General features: G+C 37.2%; 1 protein-coding gene across 1 annotated transcript; it reads left to right on the top strand.

Annotated features, from left to right (window-relative positions):
* Nucleotides 1-8648, top strand: LOC137402279 (uncharacterized). Its single transcript, XM_068088774.1, has 8 exons — nt 1-144; nt 607-790; nt 1111-1301; nt 1459-1509; nt 2591-2761; nt 5093-5201; nt 6217-6951; nt 8506-8648. The coding sequence occupies exons 1-8, from the start codon at nt 1-3 to the stop codon at nt 8646-8648; spliced, it is 1728 nt and encodes a 575-aa protein (XP_067944875.1).
* Nucleotides 8649-22596: the final 13948 nt, after the last annotated feature.

Here is a 22596-nt window from a genome sequence, read left to right as displayed (position 1 = left end):
ATGCCACCAGATAATCTTCAATCTTATGACTTGGGTACAGACAAGACAATCTGTGATGTTTGTCTAAAGAAGAGCTCACCAAGACAGAAAGCAATAAGCTATTGTACTTACTGCTGTAAGAAGTTCTGCCCTGCTCATTTAGAGGTACTAGAGTTTTCCTATCATATCTTGATATGATAATTTGAATATGATTTAAGCAGTAATCTTTATTACTTTAAGATTTCAACTAATGTGATTTTGGTCTATTGTGGGTTTCATGGCTATTTAAGGTTCTTGATTTTTCAAACAATGATAATTAAGTTGTAAAGCTGTAATTGTTTTATTGTTTTGAAAAAAATAACTTACCGAGTCAGTATGAGGTACAGAAAGACGACATACTTTAATCTGTGTCTAAATAATTAATCATTGAGTGTTGGCAGATTGAGAGTTATCTGTGTCTCATAATCACTAAACTTTGGTAAAACCAACCTGATAGGAGTCGGTTCTAAACTTACTTTGTTATTGTCACATGAATATTTTACTGATTACGTGTTCCTCACCATTCTGAAATTCAAAATATGAGATATTAGTTAAAAGTCACAGTATTGTGCTGCTTTTATATTTAAGTGTCATGATGAAATGCTAGAGGAGCATCACAAGATAACAATACTTGAGTACCTGACTCAACAACAAAAAGCTAAAGTCAGCAGCTGCCCAAAGCATAAAGACCAACAATTTGTTCTTGGATGTAAAGTCTGCTATGTGCTCAGCTGCCTGGAGTGTGTTCCTGATTTACCATCCTGTGACACTGGTATGTGTGGTTATTGTGGGTACGGGTGGCTCTCCAAATGTTATTAGATTTGTTAAACACAATATATTAGTTCTAGTATTATATCTATTCAATCAAAACATCAAGTGACTTGTTGTGATATCATAAGATGCCCTGTTGTCAGGGTAACATGGTTAAGTTGTATCAATATATCCACTTTTGGCTGAAGTGTGTGTATTTCTCACTTTGTCTGTAAATAATATAAACAGTGGATAAACAAACGGGTAATTTTTTTATATTTTCACAGAGGTTATAATTTGTTATGTATGATTGGTATATGTGAAATTATATTTTTGATTTAGGTTCTACACATTTCTTGCTTCCATTAGACAACCTGGCATCAGCTCTTCTCACAGGCACGATATCTGCTGAGAGTTCAGCTAGGGATGAGCAGTTTGAAGCACTGTTTAAACACATATCCAAGATGGTCTCTGATTATGACAGCCAGACTGAAAATATGCTAAAGATGATTCAGAGGAAGAGAGATGAGCAGGTGGGGAATTAGCTCAATCTTGGTTTGTGTTTAATTATTTTCTGCACTTTTTGATTTACACTTTTAACTCAATAATGTTTTTTTATTATGTTATACATCAATCATATAATAGTGAAAGATCTAGAATTATTTGTAATTAAGAGTTGGTTCAATACAGAACTCTAACTATAAGATATCCCCTACTTCAAGCGAAGAAAAGCTAGCTGAGGTAATGTTGACTCCCATCATACATCTGAAAGATTTCCTTATAAAGCCCATGTTGACCTTGATCTCTATGTTGGCAGATTTGCACTCAAACTGAAGAATTTGAAATTTGAAAAATCTCCCACAAATCATATCTTTGCTCCTTTCAAAAGAAAAAAACCTAGGCTTAATTTTTTCGTCAAATGGTCGTACAATAACTGTAGGAGTATTGGGTTGTATCAACCAATCTTAATCCTTTCTGTAAGTTTTACTTAGCTTAATATCCATGGCTATGGTAATTCCTCAATGATCTTCAATTCAATTCTTCAACACACACCTACAATAGCAAATTAAATTGATATTTTCATTTTTTATAGAATACATGGTCTATTAGACAAATTAAAAATAACATAACTTCTTGTTCTGTATGAAATAAAATAAAGCAAAAAATGTTTTTACTGAACCTAAAATGTAATGTCTGCCTTACTTTTCGCTAATTGTTAGGCTAAAATATAGTTTTTGATAAGACTAAAACTCATGTCCCAGATATTCAGTATGGTCTATTGATACTCTAACGCCCGCACCAATCAATCATCTCTAAGCCTTTTTGAAAAATTGTACCTATTCCCTGAACTTTATTAACACTTGATCTTACACAGTAAATTAAATATTGTATATATCCATAAAAATAACTACATGGATAATTTATCACTATATTTATGGTAGCTGTAATTACAGCATCACAATTATATATTCAATTGTGATGCTATAATTACCAGTATGTATATAGTTGGTATTATCAAGATGGCCATAAAAATAATGCATTATAATTATTGCACAGATTATTATGATAACTATGCTTATGAGTGTAACTACAGTGATTACATCAATATTTTGATAGTGATGTCATCGCTATTATAATGGTGATGACATCACTATTATAATAGTGGGTAAAAAGCAAATGGCTTTTATTCAGATTAAAACTATTTCAATATACCTGTGAACTGCCTGAGAAGAAAGTGAGTTTCCAACTTTGTATATCTAGAGGGACATTCATCAGTGATGTTTATATTCTTGTTTTGTATCAGAGTTGTCTATAACTGTAGATAAACTCACTGAAGGAGCAGTATGATGAAATAGAGAAGAAGGTGCTTCAGAACAGACAGAAGTCTAAAGTACAGATTACTGACTTTCTGGAGGATGTTGTTCTTGACAAGTGGAGAAGTCTCAGGAATCACAGAGAAATGTTGGAGACTAAAATCAAACATTCTCCACCAGTGAGAAAATATTTGAAAATCTATAGTAGAACTATAGTGATGGTGGCATTCAAATGAAGGCTGGAATTGTATTTTGCCAATAGCTTGTCAGACTTTTGGGAAAAAAACTTTTAGTCTTTTTTCCCTGGCAAACCGAATGTCACCCACATTTTGTCCTCATTGTTGGTGGAGCGATATTAAACTTTTTAGATGCAGTAACTCTGCTAGCTTACTACCAATTTGTCAATATAATCTCCTAAAAATTATGCCTTGAAAAACTGAGAAACATCTTAACCAGTTGATATACATGCTTAGCCTGCAATGATATTAAAACCTCTATCTTGCTTTGCAATTTGTTAGAGCTTTCAAGTTTTATTTCATTCTTTTTGAAGTCATATTTTTACTTTGTATCGGTAGTTACCAATGTTGCATAAAGTTTCATTGCACTTGTTGATGTTTGCTACAGTTTGCAGCCAAAACTAGCTGTTCATGTGCAATATATTAGGGATTACGACTGTCAATCAATTGTAAGATGGGATTAATGCAATGCTGCTATCAAATAATAGGCTATAAATCTGCTAGTTTTTAAGTTGTATAATAATAAGTCATCAAATGCTACAAAAATATATTCATGAACAAGCGTCATAAACAAACCATAATAATATTACAAGCAGAAAGAAAAATTATGTTTGTAAAACAAAAGTATTTGCATTGTTTGCTTGGATAGCTGAGTTCTGATTGTTGCTTTCGATGGAACGAACATTTCCTGGTTGTCCAATGCCTTCCACAATGTCTTCATACCTCAACTTTTCTGCTGTGCTGCTCAAATAGTTGGTATCAGCGTTCAAACATTGGGTTGGCAAAACAAAACTCTTACATGCTGCATTTAGCACAAATGCAACACGTAAATTGTTTGCTCCCTAAACGTCACATTTGGCCTAAAACTAGTAGTTAATCTACCATCATTATTGTAAACCATATGTATATACATGTACTTCGGAGTATCAAAACTGTGTTAAACAAGGAACTACTATTAGCCTGGGACAGTTAATAGTTAATTTCATTGGGTGGCTTTCAAAGTTTTAACAAAGAAAAAGCGAAAAAACTTTAAGTTGGAAAATGAGAGAATTGATTGTTATTGACATAAATGACTTATTTTTAACTAGCTGTGCTACCGCCGTTGCCCGGGTAATAAAAAGGTTTTGGTCAAAAAATTGATTTTTATTTAACATGTAACAACATGTGCCATTTTACCCTTCAAACTACATATCATGAGAAAAGTGTTTTGTGTAATTGAAATAGATTAAGAAAGAAAATAAAAACCACTACAAAGGTTTTCAAACTTTATCAAACAACTTTCAAACTCATATTTCCTCATATCATGAAGAAAATGCTTCATGATATGAGTCAAATAAATTACAAAAATTAAACAACTATAAAAATGTTAGGATGTAAATGTGAAATAATTTGCAAGTAATAGCTAAATTAAAACGCTTTTGCTACGATTACAATAAAAGATGATTCAGTAATAAAACTAATACGAACTAAGGACACCAAATAAAAATCTTGAATATGTAGAATTAATAACAACGATTCTTGCATAGAAGTGTGTCTATAAAAAAAGGTTACTGTTCCATCAAAAGCTAGCCATCAAAATTTCGAATACAGAGACACTCCTACTGAATAAACACTTGGCTTGTTGGATTATCCGATTGGTTTGGTAGAGAGTGAAGGGCTGGTAGAGTCATTTACAATACCATTTTTACGTCTGTACCAAGAGGTACCAGTATCATTCATCGAAACTTTGAATTTAATGAGCTTCTGCTGCAACAGTAACCTTTTTTATACACACAATTCCATAAACTCATTTTGCATATTTTTTTCTCAATTCACTTGAACTGTACAAAACCTTTTCATGATATAAAGTTCAAAAGTTAGAATGTTATATGTTGTACATGTTAAATAAAATAATAGTTTCTACACAAGTAATTTTATTATTGTTTACATTGTTTACATGTTTTGTACTTAGTGAATACACAATTTTGTTAGGCTACAGAAAGCTATAATATAATAACATTAAACATATTTATGTTTCTAAATGATCACGAAAAATCAGTTAAGTTTTATTAAACCTCAGAAATTAATTTATCAGAAAATTGATATGTTTTTTGAATTAACAGTTTAGCCTTTTTTAACATGTACAAATGCTAATCAGCTGAAAACCTAAACATTGTAATATTTGCTGTAAACCACATTTGTTTTTTGTTCCATAATAGCTTATCCACACGATGTTGGTCTATGTCAAGATTATAACAATTTTCTAATAAATGAAACATGTATATATACATATAGGATGACATTGTGAGAGGATTCAAGGCGATGAAGAAACAAATGGACAATTTTATTGTTGAGGAGTTGCCGAAGCTGGAAGTGGGAGAACAACTCCAAATAAGGCAAACGGGTACGTTAAAACAATAAAAATAAATAATAAGGGTTTACGTCTATACTAAAATTTCCACCATAATATTCATCTTAAAGATGAGTCTAGTTTTAAATTATTATGTTTACAAGTAAAGAAGCAATCTTTGGCAATTTCTTTGAAGGTGCACTGTGTTCAAAGGCATGTTAGCTACACAAGCTCACCGTGACAAGTCAAATTATGTAGCCAATCATGCAGGTGTTAAAAGTAGGACACAAGATAAGTCAACAGGACTACTAGAAGAAAAACCGCAAATCACATATTTGCATACCAATTAATTAATTAGGAATTTATGATAAAAATAGGTTACCATATGTGTTTTCTTTTCATTTTTCAATAATAAACAAATCTTTACAGTTTTTCTAATATTTACCTGTAAGTTAATAGAGATGATGGCTGCAATGAAAATGCACAGATATTTGCAATCTACACTCAGGGTAGGCTATTACATGAAGATATATTGTTACAGTACCTTTGCGGGCATAGCTAGTTAAAATTGTAGTCTCATTTACATGCAAGGTATACTCTCAGACTAAAATATAATTTACATCCAAGCTATACTCTCAGGCTAAAATATAATTTACATCAAATATTTGTTCGCTGAGTTACTAAATGTTAGCCAGTGTCTACATGCATCTGCTCTCAGGCTAAAACATCATAGAAACACTCTTACAGTATCTTTGTTTATATAACTTGCATTTTTGTCTCTCCAAAAGTTTTAGTACCTCTAAATTTAGTCAGTTGATAAAAGACTCCGTATTTTTATTATTCCTATCATTTTCATACACAATTTAATATGTTAAACTTTCTGATGTCTTTCGAGGATTATTTAAGCCAATGAGTAATTGAGTCATTCTTAACTCTTTTCTATGATGTTGTGCTGCCTGCCTACATAGAAATATGCTAATGCTAATACTTTTTCTGTGCTGCTTGCAATTAAATATTTTGTTACACCTAATAGGCATGTAATTATGTTATTATATTGTTAATGTTTCAGATGAAAAGCGTGAGATTGAGTTGAAGATTGTTTCAGCTGATGACATAGTAGTTAACAGTAACCGTCGCCCTGTAGTTACTCAACCACCACAACTTCTTTTATTCCCTCCTCCAAAGTCTATAACTCTTCTCAAATCTATAGAGCTACCAGCAGCTCCTGTATCAGTATGTCATCATGAAGGAGTTACATATGTAGGATTGTATAATGGTACAGTCAGTAGAATTGATAGCAACTACAAGCTGCATGACTCATTCATCTCTACTTCTGGTATTGTTGAGTCCATCAGCCTCCATGAGAACAGACTATACATATTGTCAAGTAGTTCGCTTCGCACAGTAAGTGTCCATGATCTGTCAGGAAAAGTGATCAAAAATTGGCAGCACCCTTATCATGAATATTGTTGTAGTATGCTGAGTGTAGCAGCAGGTAATGTAGTGGTTGCTGATCCTCCTAACCAGAGACTAACTATTTATTCTCTCACTGGTATAACTCTGCGTAATGTCAGCTGCCCTCTTTTGAGTGATAACGAGGTCTCGATATGCACTGGACACGGTGATGATGTCATCATAGCTGACCATGAGACACAGAAAATCTTCAGATTTAACATCACCACTGGGAATGTCATGTGGACTTTCACCCATCCTGATCCTGCACAAGGTCTGGTGTGCTACGGAGCCTACATACTGGTAGCTGCATGCGAGAGTAATATAATCTACACACTCAGCTATGCTACAGGTAAGTTGTATGTATGAGGTGCTGGTTAGTAACATTTATTGTGAGTATCATGTTAGCTCATGAAGTACCGTATTTTAAATTTAGTAAAAAAAGTTTTTGCTTGAAATTGTTCTATTATAAAAACTGTTTTCAAATTCTGGTATAAGTATCTTTAAACCCTTGATCACTATATGTATGATTTTAAAAATTAAATTACAATATGTTATCAAAGGCAAATTGAGTAAAGGATCATTGATATCTCCTTTGCTGGTTTTCCAAAGTTGATTATGTGAGATGTAATATATTATTTGTAACTAGTTTAAAAGCATTACAGTATGTTAGATATTTGATACATAATTACCTGTTTATAATTTAAAATGAGTAAAAAAACTCACTAAACTAGTAATACAACACAAAGTGGTTATTAAGTTGTTCTGTCAGGGTCAGTTCTCCTTTTATTGAAGAGTGTACAACACTGAAGTCATGATTATTGTATTTGATACTTATATTACCATATTAACGGACGAAGTCTAGTATTGACTGGTACATCATTCTGTTCCTCAAAATGACAGGTTGCATTACATATGGGTTTGAACAAGCAAACACAAAAATGTGACAACTTTCTTCCAGTACACTTGGCAAACGTCCAAATGTAAGTCCTATCAAATTATTTATCGAGCAGAGCCGCTATGGCTCAGGTACCAGATTTTGGTTTTTGCCTAAATGTTACAGTCAATCCTTGACTTACACCTTCATATAAATTTTAACGTATCTGTAGTGATGAAAATTAACAACTGGCAATAAAGACTTGTTCTATAGATCAGCATTACATTGGTTTTATCCTTATTCTTCATTTATTTTTATAGATGCTCTTGGATAAAGTTTCATTTGAAGCATTTCCTTTTAGTTTTATATATAATTAGCAGATGATGTTGTCACCAACAAATATTAGATTGTCCAATAAGTTAGTGAATTTACAGTAAATTCTAATGAGAGTATGCACATCATCTTATGGCAATTTTGGCTGCAAAAGAGTCTTGGAAAGAATTAAAACAATGATACAAATGAATGTTACAGTAACATCTATAGCTGTTAAATAAAAGGTGTGGTAGGTGTGGTAGCTACAATAAATGATTCAGCCATGTCGCGTATTTGGCGGCTATGTTTGTTGCTTTCTTACGTTACTACTTTTTAGCAAGATTAGGTTGCTTTCTCAAGACATCTTTCTTCCATAAGTACTATTTTTCTTCAATGAGTACTATTCTCTTGAATTGATCGATTTATTAAATTGTATCATCATGGTTTATATTTGCTGACTAAATTGTAACCATGGCTAAATTTTTATTGATCTTCTTGCAAAGATAACCTGCAACTTATCGTATCTTATTATAGCAAAATGTGAGCTTGTTTGTTATCACTTACAATGTTATGTTTAATTAGAATTGTATTAGCTTTTTAATAAAAATGTTGTCAGGTACTCTCTGTGTAGTAATTACCCATACAAGTGGATAATAGGTATGGGTGCGATGGTTGTACAGTAATAATAACTAACATATTCATATACTTTTATTACAGGTGAGAAAGTATTAGAGATGAGAGGTGATGGTATTGGTGGTTTCTACAACTTTATCCATAGCCTGAGTGTTACTGGTAACACCTTGGTTGTACCTCAGTATTGGACTCGCGAGGTGCTCTTCTATAAACTGAATGAGAAATAAGGACCACATTCTTATTAATCATCATATAACAATATTCATGATCAGGTTTCATCAGTACTGACTACTCTACAGTGAAGTTATACTAACAGTATCATTGTTATTATCATCATATTTTATCTTATATCAACTTTCTTAGCTAAATGGCTGACTGTATGATCTTAAACTGATTATTTAGATGTAGTGCTGTTTGAAGTACAACTATACTTTCTGCTCTGTTGCCACCACCTTCGCTTGTTAAGGCGGTAAAAACATTCCAATTATTTGGTTTTACATCATGATATTTCTTTATAAAGCATGAGATTTGTGTTCCAACCTTTAATGTACATTTGTACATGAAGTTAATATACTTTTGTGATTATCAAATTATACATTAACAATGAGTCTGATAAACATATTCCATTACAAAGATGAGTTTGAATAAGATTTCTGTATGGTGATTACCTCCCCTTTTTACTTCAATGTTGTTGCATATTAACAGATAATATTTGTTGTAAAATTATAATACATGGTACATAAAAGTTATTATAGACATAGGAGTTGAAAAGGGTATGGGTATGAACGCAGACATGGGAATGGGCATTGGTAACAGCCATGAGCTTGAACAGGGAAATGAACAAGAACAGGAACTAAGGCATAAACTTCCATAGAGACATGGGTGGTCTCGTGAGCTTCTTTGTAGGCATATACATGAGTCATGTGCATAGATATGGATGCAGTCATAAAAGGGACATATATAGACATAGACATGGTATGTAATCTCACCGAAAAGATAAAAAATAATTGATAATCTATGTAGTACTTGTAAGCATAGACACAGGCAAGGGAGTGAAAACGTTTATGGACACGGGTGCAGTCATAGACATATCTAGACATATACATGAAAATGGTATGTAATGTAACCACAAAGCCAACAAGAGGTGATAATCTACCGAATAATGTGCTGGGCTTTTACAGATACATTTATAATTTGCACAATAAGGAGACAACTTCTTACCACTATCATTCAGACATATTTACTGCTGCCAAAAATAAGACTTCTGTAATTAAAATAAAACTGCCATGAAAATCTATCAGCTATTTTCATGTGATAAATTCAGTGTTCCTTTTTGCAGTTTTTTAAATATTACGCTAAAATATTTAAATAAAAAAGTTATTTATAACTAATTGAAATTACATTTTGTATGGTTACTATGAGTGTCACCAATTTCCTCTTTCAATCACATGATCATGACACACTACTTTTGATTTATCCTCACGGTGTAGAGATGATATAGAAATTATGAAGCTACATAACGTCAACAATATCTTATCAATTGGGTAAACGAAAATGGGTTAAAATTTTAATTAGCGAAATATATATTACGGTTAGAAAGTAGTTTGATATATTTGCAAATTCTATAGCTACAAACTTAAAAATTTCAATGACTTGGTATTTTTAAACTTTTTCACATTTATGTTATTAAAATATATTATTACCTTATGGAGTCAGATGCGACTTTAAGGAGACTATGACATCATAATATACGTGATCATGATAAATTATTATATCATTAGAGTTACCTATTACAATAAGCTTCAAAATGGTTGTCTACCTCATACCATAGTAACTTGACAGGCTGATAAGATCTACCCATTATAATGAGTTACTAAGTAGTTAAGTACCTCATCTGTTATTACAACCAAAGCCTATAAATGCTATTGTTAGAGTTAGAGCTTTTATCAAGGGGCTTCTATTGCTGCTAAATACCGCATTTGGTGATTTAAATGTTGGCAGACACTTAGTCATACAGACATTTGGGAACAACTCATGTGACTCAGTAGAAATAGCAATTCGAAATTGAAGTTGAAATAAATTGGAATAAAAAGAGACTTAAAATATAAATATGACATTCAATTATTTGGTACAAGTTTTACTATTCCTGAGACACCATATATTATTAATAGGTTCAATATGTGACCAGCATAGAAGGTTACGCACATTCCTAAAATTTTCTTAAGGGTTTCTGTGTATTACCTAATATTTATAGCAGCCCAAAGCACCTGCCTGACATGTCAATCAACCAGCTTATTCATTTAATTATTGGATAATCAAATACAATGTAAATGACTTCATCATCTCCTTGGGCTTTGCTCAATATAATTAAAGCAGATGAGGCAGATAAGAAAAAGATTAAGCGTTCTTTTGTTTTTCTGGCAATTTTTTATGTTTTCTATTTATATAAAACCACTTGGTTCAAACGAATTTACTAAATTAAACAATGTTGTAAATAGTAGATGGTGTTAATTAAACTCCATTCATACTATACCTTCAAATTAGGAAGAGTGCCACATGCATAACCCTTAGAATCGTTACGAATGTCAAAGAACATTGGCTAAGGTTCAACTAATTAACTCAACTATAATTCAACTAATTTTCTCCAAATAGCATGTCAGTTAGTCTCAAGCTTGCCTTTGTTTGCAAGTTTTTATTAGATTCAAAGTAGATTATTATCTTGAGTACCAATACTGTAACATCCCTAATTTAGCAACAGGATTGACTGTTTATAAAACTTAAGAATAATTTTATTTTGAAATATAGATCAAATGAATGTAGAAACCTCGTTTGTAAATTACTTTTAAATAATCAATATGGTGATCACTTCATAGCGGTAAGACAACTCCCAGGTGAATTTACTAAAGTTATAAAGATGTACTTGCACCAAATTTTTGTTGATTCTATCAGAAAGTAAAGGTATTGTTCTAGCATTTACAATGGTGTTTGATGTTTCATGTTAGATGTTTCAAGATTAAAATCAACAAAACTTTATGTCGATAGAAATGCTTCGAAGAAATAAATATGCCCAGACATGCCTGAAATAATAAACATAGCCACGAGGCTGTTTGAATCTTGCTCATATTCACATTGTCTATTGCTATCAACTTTTTAAAAATAGATTGACCCACCGGATCCACTCTGAAAATAAAGAGCTAACTTACATTAACCCTTTGTCTGACAAAGGGTTAATGTGGTAATGTTGTAATTTATTAGTGTGGCAAATACATTTTTTTGAGTAGCTCTTAACATTTGGTTCAATGGAATTGAGTCGAGAGAATATGATAATACGACATACAAAAGATATACCTGGCAATACAGCTCTGGTTACACTTAATTAACTAATCTATCAGGCAAGTTTTAGAACAGGTGGTGCGGATGTATTTAATATTTTCTACAAATCGTTTTTGTTCATGGTTACGCGACTGATTTTTTGTATGATAATTTTCAAAACACTGTCTTGCATTATTTTAAGCATCATTAATTATTATATAATTTTTAAAAGTCAAGATAGATTCATCTCAGCGACGGTTTTCATTAAAATTATTCATTCCAACAACTTACATTGTTTCAGCTCTTATAATAGGAAAAATTACTCTACTACAGTAAACTCATACTATTAATGTATGGTATCTGGATATTTCTCCTCATTTCTGATCCTATGATATGTAGCGCACACTGTTTTGTATATGCAGGTTAAGAGTAGCCACCACTCTGCTCTTGTTAGTCCTGGATATATCCAAAATAGTAGCTTCTGTCAGAATTGGAAACATTGAAAGTTGAAGGCTGTCGCCAACAGCCTAAAAGAAAGCAGCAATCAATATGATGACATTAACTCTCCTGACCTCTATAGTGACCTTTGATAAAATGATCAGCTTTAAGATCATTTGCTGATTAGCTTATTTAAATTTGACTTTATAGCAAATAGACTGTAAATTTGAACCTCTTGTTGATTTACTAAAGTAACAATTCGATACAGCTAAATGGGGCTATTAAAAAGGCCCCTTTATATAGCTTTGTAGCAGTAACGCGCTATTACACAAGTATGTCGAGTGTAACAACAACAACGAAAAACTGTTAAAGACAAGTTGTTAATCATGTTGAAACATACAGGTATCCAATAAAAGTGAAATGGAAGTATAACAACCCAGTAAACTATTAGCATTAACAGCATATTATCCTATTTGTTCTTTATTTGATAGTTTTATACCAGGCCATGGTAGTTAATGTCAGCACAAAGCTAAAATCTAATGAAATAATTGTACTCACAATTACTGCATAGATAAACTATACAATAATTTTTAGTACTATGACAATATATTCAGACCTGCTAAAAATCACTCTGTCTAACTTATTAGGTATATAAATTACTAGAATATAGCGTTTATGTATTCTATTCATTCATCAATTAATTTCAAAATCATGTTAATATTTTAATGTTACTTTTGTTGAAAAATGCACTAGCTAAATAATTTTTGACTTGAAACTATACTTTGGTAAAACCCACTTTGTGTGTGTACGCACACACGCACAAAGTGCATACTATAGGGTGAATACTACATGGTGCATACTATAGTGCATACCTACCATTAAATACACACACGAACACACTCATCACACACGCTCACACACACGCTCGCGCACACACACACACACACAGACACAAATACACACATTCAAGCGCTTGATTGGACGAACTTGTGAACACTCAAACATATGTATGCACATGTATTCAACGCACCCCTGTATTTGGGAACTGTGCATGCAAATGTGCAGTCACAATCGCATGCTCACGCCTGCACACACATGCATACACATACCCACGTGAATCACCTCACACTTACCCACCAAGACGCACTCCCAGTAATACAACCTGCAGTGCAAACTTAATATAACAGAAATGTGGAGTTATCCTAACATGAACACATTTGGTGGGTCAAAACTTTTGGTTCTCTCTGATCACCTGAATAAATCATCGAGCTGTTAAAAGCAGCTAATATTGTGGTATATTAATACTTTTAATAATGATGAAGTTTCTGATCAGGTATCCTAGCTGAGTTACTACCACAAAGTAGGAGTTAAAAAGTAATTGCAGCCTGAGAGTGATTCCATGGTTAACACGGGTACTATTGTAATAAAAAAAGTGGATGACAATTACGACACCGAGTTTCCACCATTGTCGTCGCAGAACAAAACCCTTAAAACGGAAATGATAGCCCTAAAAAGGGCTGAGGTGGTTGGTGAGACTACTGGCACTCAAAAATCAATTTTGACTGGTAGCCCGAGAGGGTCACTGTCGTCCCCGATAGGATCTACCGATGGGCGAATGGTCTTAGACCCGACTTCATGCTTGTAAAAGCGAATGAGCTGTCAATCAGTGTGTACCCGTAATTGTAGACGTCAGAATGCGCAAGAGTTGATGACGTCTTTTCTAAGCCTATAATCCGGCAGCTTCAAATTGCTAACTCAACGGATCTATATTACGTTCATCGCAATTCAGACAAATTTGAATAGTCATTTATAAGGCGCACGCTTAACACTTGTTCAATGTAGAGTGTATATATGTGTGATACTAGCAATTTTTTTTATGTTAACCATTTATTACCATATTGTTCTAAGATTTGCATGTTACTATACAGACACAAAAAAAATTATTAATACTCGTATTGCGTGATTAGTTAGTGACAAATGTTATCGTTTTTGTATTCGAAATATGTTATTGTGGAATTGGTTGACCTGATTACTGTGCAGCCAATCAATTTGTGGATTTTTCTTGGGATTGCTATATAACCTGCCAGTTTGATCATTGTTGTGGTGTTACTGCTTGGTACTGAGAGATATAACACCAATAAAGATACTGCGTTCTTTACAAACAAGCTCTGCTTGAGTTGAAAAGCAAATAGGTATAACATTCTTGTCACTGTTTCTGACTTTAGCATTGTGATATTAGCCAGCGTATCATAGCTGCATTCACTATAAGTGCTATTGACCGAACATCAAGAATTATTGCGCTTGGCTTGCTAGGGTGTAATAGTTGAGAAAAGTCACCATCGAGTCTGTTTATCGGCTCACCATCGAGTCTGTTTATCGGCTCACCATCGAGTCTGTTTATCGGCTCACCATCGAGTCTGTTTATCGGCTCACCATCGAGTCTGTTTATCGGCTCACCATCGAGTCTGTTTATCGGCTCACCATCGAGTCTGTTTATCGGCTCACCATCGAGTCTGTTTATCGGCTCACCATCGAGTCTGTTTATCGGCTCACTCTCGAGTCTGTTTATCGGCTCACCATCGAGTCTGTTTATCGGCTCACCATCGAGTCTGTTTATCGGCTCACCATCGAGTCTGTTTATCGGCTCACCATCGAGTCTGTTTATCGGCTCACCATCGAGTCTGTTTATCGGCTCACCATCGAGTCTGTTATCGGCTCACCATCGAGTCTGTTTATCGGCTCACCCGCGAGTCTGTTTATCGGCTCACCCGCGAGTCTGTTTATCGGCTCACTCTCGAGTCTGCTTATCGGCTCACTCTCGAGTCTGTTTATCGGCTCACTCTCGAGTCGGTTTATCGGCTCCCCCACAAGTCTGTTTATTGACTCATCAAGTTGTGTGAACTCGCTCTTGAGTTGGGAGTTGTCTATCCTTGTCGAGTAGAATTTACTTCACTGGTGGCAGCGGTGGGATATTTCTGCTAGAGCAATCTAGATGAACCCAGAATGCCTACACGCACTCGACGACAGAGGTTAGAAAAGGAAAGGTTAGAGAAAGAGAGGCTAGAAATGGAACGGGGGTGTCGTGACCATTACAGTGGTGATGAGGAAGAAATAGGGCAACCACACATGAAGGCAGCTGTCCCACCACATCATCCAATCCCCGCACCCACATTTGATGGAACAGAAGATATAGACACATTCATCACTAGCTATGAAGCCATTGCTAAACATAATAGATGGAGTGATGCTGAGAAGAAGCTACGTCTTCGGCTATCCCTAAAGGGCCCTGCTACAATGGGAACTAATGGCGACTCATGTGAGGAAGTGTACGATAAGCTACAATCGCAGTATGGACTCACTACAGATATGGCAAATACTCTTTTGCGGGGGTTGAAGTTAAAACCTAAAGAAAGCGTTCATAAATTTGGGGGAAAAGTAATGACATTGGTGAAAAAGGCGTACCCAAATTTAACGACTGATCAACAGGATCAACAAGCGAAACAGGAAGTTCTGTGTGCAGTGTCAACAATGCCACAATTGGCATGGACATTACGGTTGTCACCACCAAGTTCTCTCGCAGAGGCAGTCGATATCATCCATAAATATCGCTCAATGACAACTGCCGATGTAGGGATCCACCGGTTAGAGACAGAGGACGTCCAAGACCTGAAGAAGCAAATAGAGCTGCAGGCTGAAGAGTTTCGCAACTCTCAAAAGGAAATGCTGGATAAATTTGCTTCCATGCAAATGGAACTAGCCCAGAAATTGGTGGAATCACAAAGACAGTTGGCAACCTCCCAGCGTGAGCTGTTAAATGGACTGGCGGCTAACCGGAGGCCTCGAACCACCAAGGACATACGCTGCTACAATTGCCAGGGTTTAGGACATATTTCTCGTGACTGCAGACAAAAGAAGGCGGGAAACGAATCAGTTCAGCAGTCATAGGCCCCGGACAAGCTGAACCAAACCTAAGGGGTGACACACTAGTTAGTTTCTGTCAACCTTCCGAGGCCACATCGTATTATGTTCGGGCTCAGGTAGGAAAGACAAAATTTACGCTTCTTCTCGATAGTGGTTGTTCCCGATCCATAATTCCTAAAAGAGTCCTACAACAGCTACCCCCGTCTTCCTTCACCCACCCCCTACCTGTTGAAGGCCAGGGTGTGCTTGCAGATGGCCAACGAATTCCATTGGAAGGGACAACAAAAGTCACATTGAAGTTGGGCAATGAAGTATTTGTAACGAACTTCATCATTGCCGAAATAGATAACCATATCCTGCTGGGTTTTGACTTCTTCAAGAACTTTAACTGCCAGATTGATTTCAAGAACAATCAGCTGGTCTGCCAAGGACAGAAGATCGATTGCTGCGCTGCCAACGGAGAGCCCTTGCAGGTCAAGGTCCAGGCCAAATACACTACATCCATTCCACCCCGTAGTGAGAAGCTCGTTCAAGCTAGGTTGAATCGCGTTTGGAGGCATGGGGCAGCGTGTATAGAGCACACTGGTGGGCTGCCAGGGCTAGTAGTGGCCTCATCCATACATCAACCGAAAAATCAAGATGTCTGTATACGCATAATGAACTATTCAGATGCGGAAATTGAGCTGAAGTCGGGACAGGTCATCGCAAGCTGTTCCATAGTTGGGGCGGTGGAAGATAACCCAAACGTGGGGCCGACCAACGGAGCGCTTCCGGAAGACTTTGAGAATGCTTTTCAACAATGGTGCCATAGGTTGGACGATAACCAAGTAAAAAGGGCAATGGGGTTATTGCAGAGAAATCAGTCAATTTTCAGTACAGGCAAGTATGATCTTGGAAGGACAGCTGTTGTCCAGCATACCATTCCTTTGGTTAGAGATGCACGACCCATCAAACAAAGGCCTTATCGGCATGGCCCGGTTCAAGAGGCAGAAATCGAAAAGCAAGTGCAAGAGCTCAAGGAACATGGCCTAGTCAAGGAGGGCCATGGCGCTTGGAGCTCCCCAGTTGTGTTGGTGAAAAAGAAAGACGGCAGCTGGCGCTTCTGTGTGGACTACCGTAAGCTGAACGAACTCACCACCAAGGATGCATACCCTCTCCCTAGAATTGATGATAGCTTGGATGCCTTGGGTGGTAGCAAGTGGTTCAGTACTCTAGATCTTGCCAGTGGCTATTGGCAAGTGGAGCTAGAAAGTTCTGCCAAGGAAGCTGCCGCTTTTACTACTAGATCCGGTCTTTGGGAGTGGCAAGTTCTTCCTTTTGGCCTTACCTCAGCACCATCTACATTCGAACGATTAATGGAAACAGTTCTACGGGGCTTGCATTGGCGCACACTGTTGATCTACCTAGATGACATAATTGTGTTCTCTGCCGATTTTGACACTCACCTAGAACGCTTAGAAGAGGTCTTTCACAGACTCCAGGCTGCCGGATTAAAGCTGAAGCCATCTAAATGCACGCTTTTCGGGGAGAGGGTACATTACCTGGGGCATGTGGTGAGCGCTGATGGGGTGGAAACCGATGCGACCAAAATTGAAGCTGTTAGCGAATGGCCCTTGCCCAAGCATAAGTCTGATGTCAGGGCCTTTCTGGGCACTTGTGGGTATTACCGCAGGTTCATTGCAAATTATGCAGAGTTATCTCGACCACTCAGCCAGTTGTGTTCTACCCGAGCAGAATTTTGCTGGGACAACGAGTGTCAGCATGCCTTTCAGACTCTCAAGAATCATCTGACAACTGCGCCGGTGCTGGCCTATCCGGACTACTCGAAACCATTCATTCTAGATACGGACGCAAGCCAAGTGGCTTCTGGAGCGGTCCTGGCACAAGAACAAGGTGGTCAAGAGAGAGTAATTGCATACTATTCTAAGATGCACTCACCGGAAGAAGCGAACTATTGTGTGACGCGGCTGGAGCTACTGGCTATTGTGAAGGCCCTAAAACATTTCCGTCCGCAACTATATGGACGGAGATTTGAGATACGCACTGACCATGCCAGCTTGCCATGGTTACTGCGAGCTTCAACGCCGACAGGTCAGCTAGCCCGATGGTTCGAGGTACTCTCGGAATTCGAATTTACCTTGAAGCACCGCGAGGGGCTGAAACATAATAATGCAGACGGACTAAGTCGGCAGATCTGCCAAGATTGCAAGCAATGCCAACGCTACCTTGTTCCCGAAGCATCCCAAATGCAGCCAGTACGCATTGATGCAGTATCCACTCATCTAGCGGGACAGCAAATTGATTTGGCCAAGGCTCAGGAGTTGGATGAGCACATTGGCGATGTGTATCATGGGGTCCGGGAACAGAAACCCCCTTCAGACCGGTACCTGGGATGGCAGGCAGAAAAGCTAGTTAAATTATGGGAGCACCTAAAATTAGACGAATCTGGTGTGCTGCACGTAGAGTTGCCTTATCAAAGTAAACGAGTCTCAAGGGTGATATGTCCCCGTGTTAAACAAGCAGAGGTAACACAGACCGCGCATCAATCTGCCCATCTTGGTTTTAATAAGACCCTGGCCATAATCCGCCAAAATTGGTTTTGGCCTGGCATGACGAGTTATGTCAGGAAGTGGGTGACTGGATGTGTTGCTTGTCAGAAAGCAAAACCAGCACGCCACCGACACTCTGATCCCCAAAACAAGCTGGGGGCCGGAAGACCCTGGCAGGTTATTGCGGTAGATTTATGTGGGCCCCTGCCAGAGACTACTGACGGTAACACCCAGATTTTAGTCCTCGCAGATCATTTCACCAGATGATACGACGCCATTCCAATCCGTGATGGGCAGGCCTCAACAGTAGCTAAGGTTCTAGATGAGCGAGTGTTTAGCTACTTTGGGATCCCTGAAACAATACACACGGACCAAGGAGCACAGTTTGAGTCAGCTCTATTTAGGGCCTGCTGTGAATTATGGAACTGCAAGAAAACCCGTTGCGCTCCCTATCATCCCCAGGGAAATTCGATAGTGGAAAGATTGAACCGGACACTGGGAAATTCTTTGAGGGCTATGCTGGCCGAGTCAGAACACCAGGAATGGGATCGCCTAGTGCCCCAAATCATGCGGATCATACGGGCTACGCCACATCGAAGCACTGGAGAGACGCCCAACTCATTGATGCTAGGGCGAAATGTCTGACTGCCGCATGACCTCCTGGTCAACTACCCAACCGGGTTGGATTTTACAGAGGACGAGTATGCTGCACAACTACAAAAAGACATGCAGACCGCATACATAAAACTACGACAGCATCAAAAATGCAAACCTCGGACGGATGACAGTGAAGAAGAGCCAAAATTTGCCAAAGGTGATCAAATCTGGCTCAAATCATACTTTAAGACAAAAGGTAGAGGAACAAAACTTCAACCCAAGTATGTTGGGCCTTACCGCATTACAAAATCTCTGCCCTATCAAACGTACGAAATGGAGCGAAACGGAAAATTGTCTGTACAGCACGAAGGCCGGATTAAACTGTACCAGGAAGCCGGTACAAGCGCTCCTCCGGGAGAGAATGCTCGGGCTCGCAGACCAAGCTTTGTGGGAAGTGCAGAAGAGGTAGCAACTAGTTTTGAGCCCGAACCCCCTGCCGCGGAAACGTCAGTGAAGCCAACCAACCCTGACGTAGAGCAGCGACCTTCTAGGGTAAGAAAGAAGCCAATGCATCTACAAAATTATTGGCTCAACAAAATGCAAACAGACAATGATAAGCTATCAGCCATTCTGGGACAGAATTCTGCCTTAGGAGGGGACAGTGTAATAAAAAAAGTGGATGACAATTACGAGACCGAGTTTCCACCATTGTCGTCGCAGAACAAAACCCTTAAAACGGAAATGATAGCCCTAAAAAGGGCTGAGGTGGTTGGTGAGACTACTGGCACTCAAAAATCGATTTTGACTGGTAGCCCGAGAGGGTCACTGTCGTCCCCGATAGGATCTACCGATGGGCGAATGGTCTTAAACCCGACTTCATGCTTGTAAAAGCGAATGAGCTGTCAATCAGTGTGTACCCGTAATTGTAGACGTCAAAATGCGCAAGAGTTGATGACGTCTTTTCTAAGCCTATAATCCGGCAGCTTCAAATTGCTAACTCAACGGATCTATATTACGTTCATCGCAATTCAGACAAATTTGAATAGTCATTTATAAGGCGCACGCTTAACACTTGTTCAATGTAGAGTGTATATATGTGTGATACTAGCAATTTTTTTTATGTTAACCATTTATTACCATATTGTTCTAAGATTTGCATGTTACTATACAGACACAAAAGAAATTATTAATACTCGTATTGCGTGATTAGTTAGTGACAAATGTTATCGTTTTTGTATTCGAAATATGTTATTGTGGAATTGGTTGACCTGATTACTGTGCAGCCAATCAATTTGTGGATTTTTCTTGGGATTGCTATATAACCTGCCAGTTTGATCATTGTTGTGGTGTTACTGCTTGGTACTGAGAGATATAACACCAATAAAGATACTGCGTTCTTTACAAACAAGCTCTGCTTGAGTTGAAAAGCAAATAGGTATAACATTCTTGTCACTGTTTCTGACTTTAGCATTGTGATATTAGCCAGCGTATCATAGCTGCATTCACTATAAGTGCTATTGACCGAACATCAAGAATTATTGCGCTTGGCTTGCTAGGGTGTAATAGTTGAGAAAAGTCACCATCGAGTCTGTTTATCGGCTCACCATCGAGTCTGTTTATCGGCTCACCATCGAGTCTGTTTATCGGCTCACCATCGAGTCTGTTTATCGGCTCACCATCGAGTCTGTTTATCGGCTCACCATCGAGTCTGTTTATCGGCTCACCATCGAGTCTGTTTATCGGCTCACCATCGAGTCTGTTTATCGGCTCACCATCGAGTCTGTTTATCGGCTCACCATCGAGTCTGTTTATCGGCTCACTCTCGAGTCTGTTTATCGGCTCACCATCGAGTCTGTTTATCGGCTCACCATCGAGTCTGTTTATCGGCTCACCATCGAGTCTGTTTATCGGCTCACCATCGAGTCTGTTTATCGGCTCACCATCGAGTCTGTTATCGGCTCACCATCGAGTCTGTTTATCGGCTCACCCGCGAGTCTGTTTATCGGCTCACCCGCGAGTCTGTTTATCGGCTCACTCTCGAGTCTGCTTATCGGCTCACTCTCGAGTCTGTTTATCGGCTCACTCTCGAGTCTGTTTATCGGCTCACCCACAAGTCTGTTTATTGACTCATCAAGTTGTGTGAACTTGCTCTTGAGTTGGGAGTTGTCTATCCTTGTCGAGTAGAATTTACTTCACTATTAACATGGATAACATAGTGAACTAACAAAGCAACAGCTGACATATGATCAGTAGGTCAGCATTTTAAGTCATACATTACCCATTGGTGGTGTTAGGAAAGGTACCCAACCACAAGTTTTTGTACCATATATCATGATAATATATTCAATACTAAGATTGAGACCATTTGCAGTGGTGATCCCTAATAGGAAAAGGTGCAAAAGAGCTAACTAACTAAAGATCAAATGTGTACAGTCTGTGTATAGTCTGTGTTCATACACTCTCACTAGATATGTTTACTTATATATACAGATGATGTTTATCACATCTTATACTTGTAAATACTCACACAATGTAAAGTTGTACCTAATAGAAGTTGCCTCCTATTGAACCCATGAAATGACAACTTCTGCAAACAAACCTTTCATTTTACTTATAAAGCTAGCGATTTAAAGCAAGAAAAATATATGCTTGCATAAATATTTAATAGTTTTATCAGAAGGTACAGGTATTGTTCTATCAGAAAGTACAGGTATTGTTCTATCAGAAGGTACAGGTATTGTTCTATCAGAAGGTACAGGTATTGTTCTATCAGAAGGTACAGGTATTGTTTTATCATCTGACTGCAAGTAAGTTTTAAGATTAAAATTGACAAAACTTTCTTGCAGTTAAAATGCTCCATATTTAGCAAGTAGCAAATTTTAATGGTATAAAGAGGTGTATGTGGAACGGTCCGGGAATTATAAATATACAGTCTATTCTTTAGCCAATCATCAGCAATCATTTTTTATTTCAGTCGTAATAAATGTTATCACTGACAAACTAGCTGTCATCTGACCCAGATGCGACATTATTTTTAAATCTGACTGATCCACCTTAAAACAAGCATCTCATCGTTAGCAACACAAAATATATTACTATTGCTATTTCTTATGCTATTATACTTGCTTTAAATCTAAAATTAGATCACAGAGAGTAAATACATGTAGAACCAACTTCGCCATTACGCCTTCTGTATTTTACACGGTAATTCAATTACTATCAATAGCCTGGGATCCTATGGCTTTTACGTACATGTAACTGCTCTCTAAGTATTCTCTTTGCAACTTGTTTTATGTTAGGTATAATTTATTACGTCAGCAGTAGTGTTATGTTAATTATACACTTACATTAAAATAAA

The sequence above is a fragment of the Watersipora subatra genome, chromosome 8, assembly GCF_963576615.1.
Source record: "Watersipora subatra chromosome 8, tzWatSuba1.1, whole genome shotgun sequence".
NCBI lineage: Eukaryota > Metazoa > Bryozoa > Gymnolaemata > Cheilostomatida > Watersiporidae > Watersipora > Watersipora subatra.
This window is presented reverse-complemented; position numbering and strand designations above follow the sequence as displayed.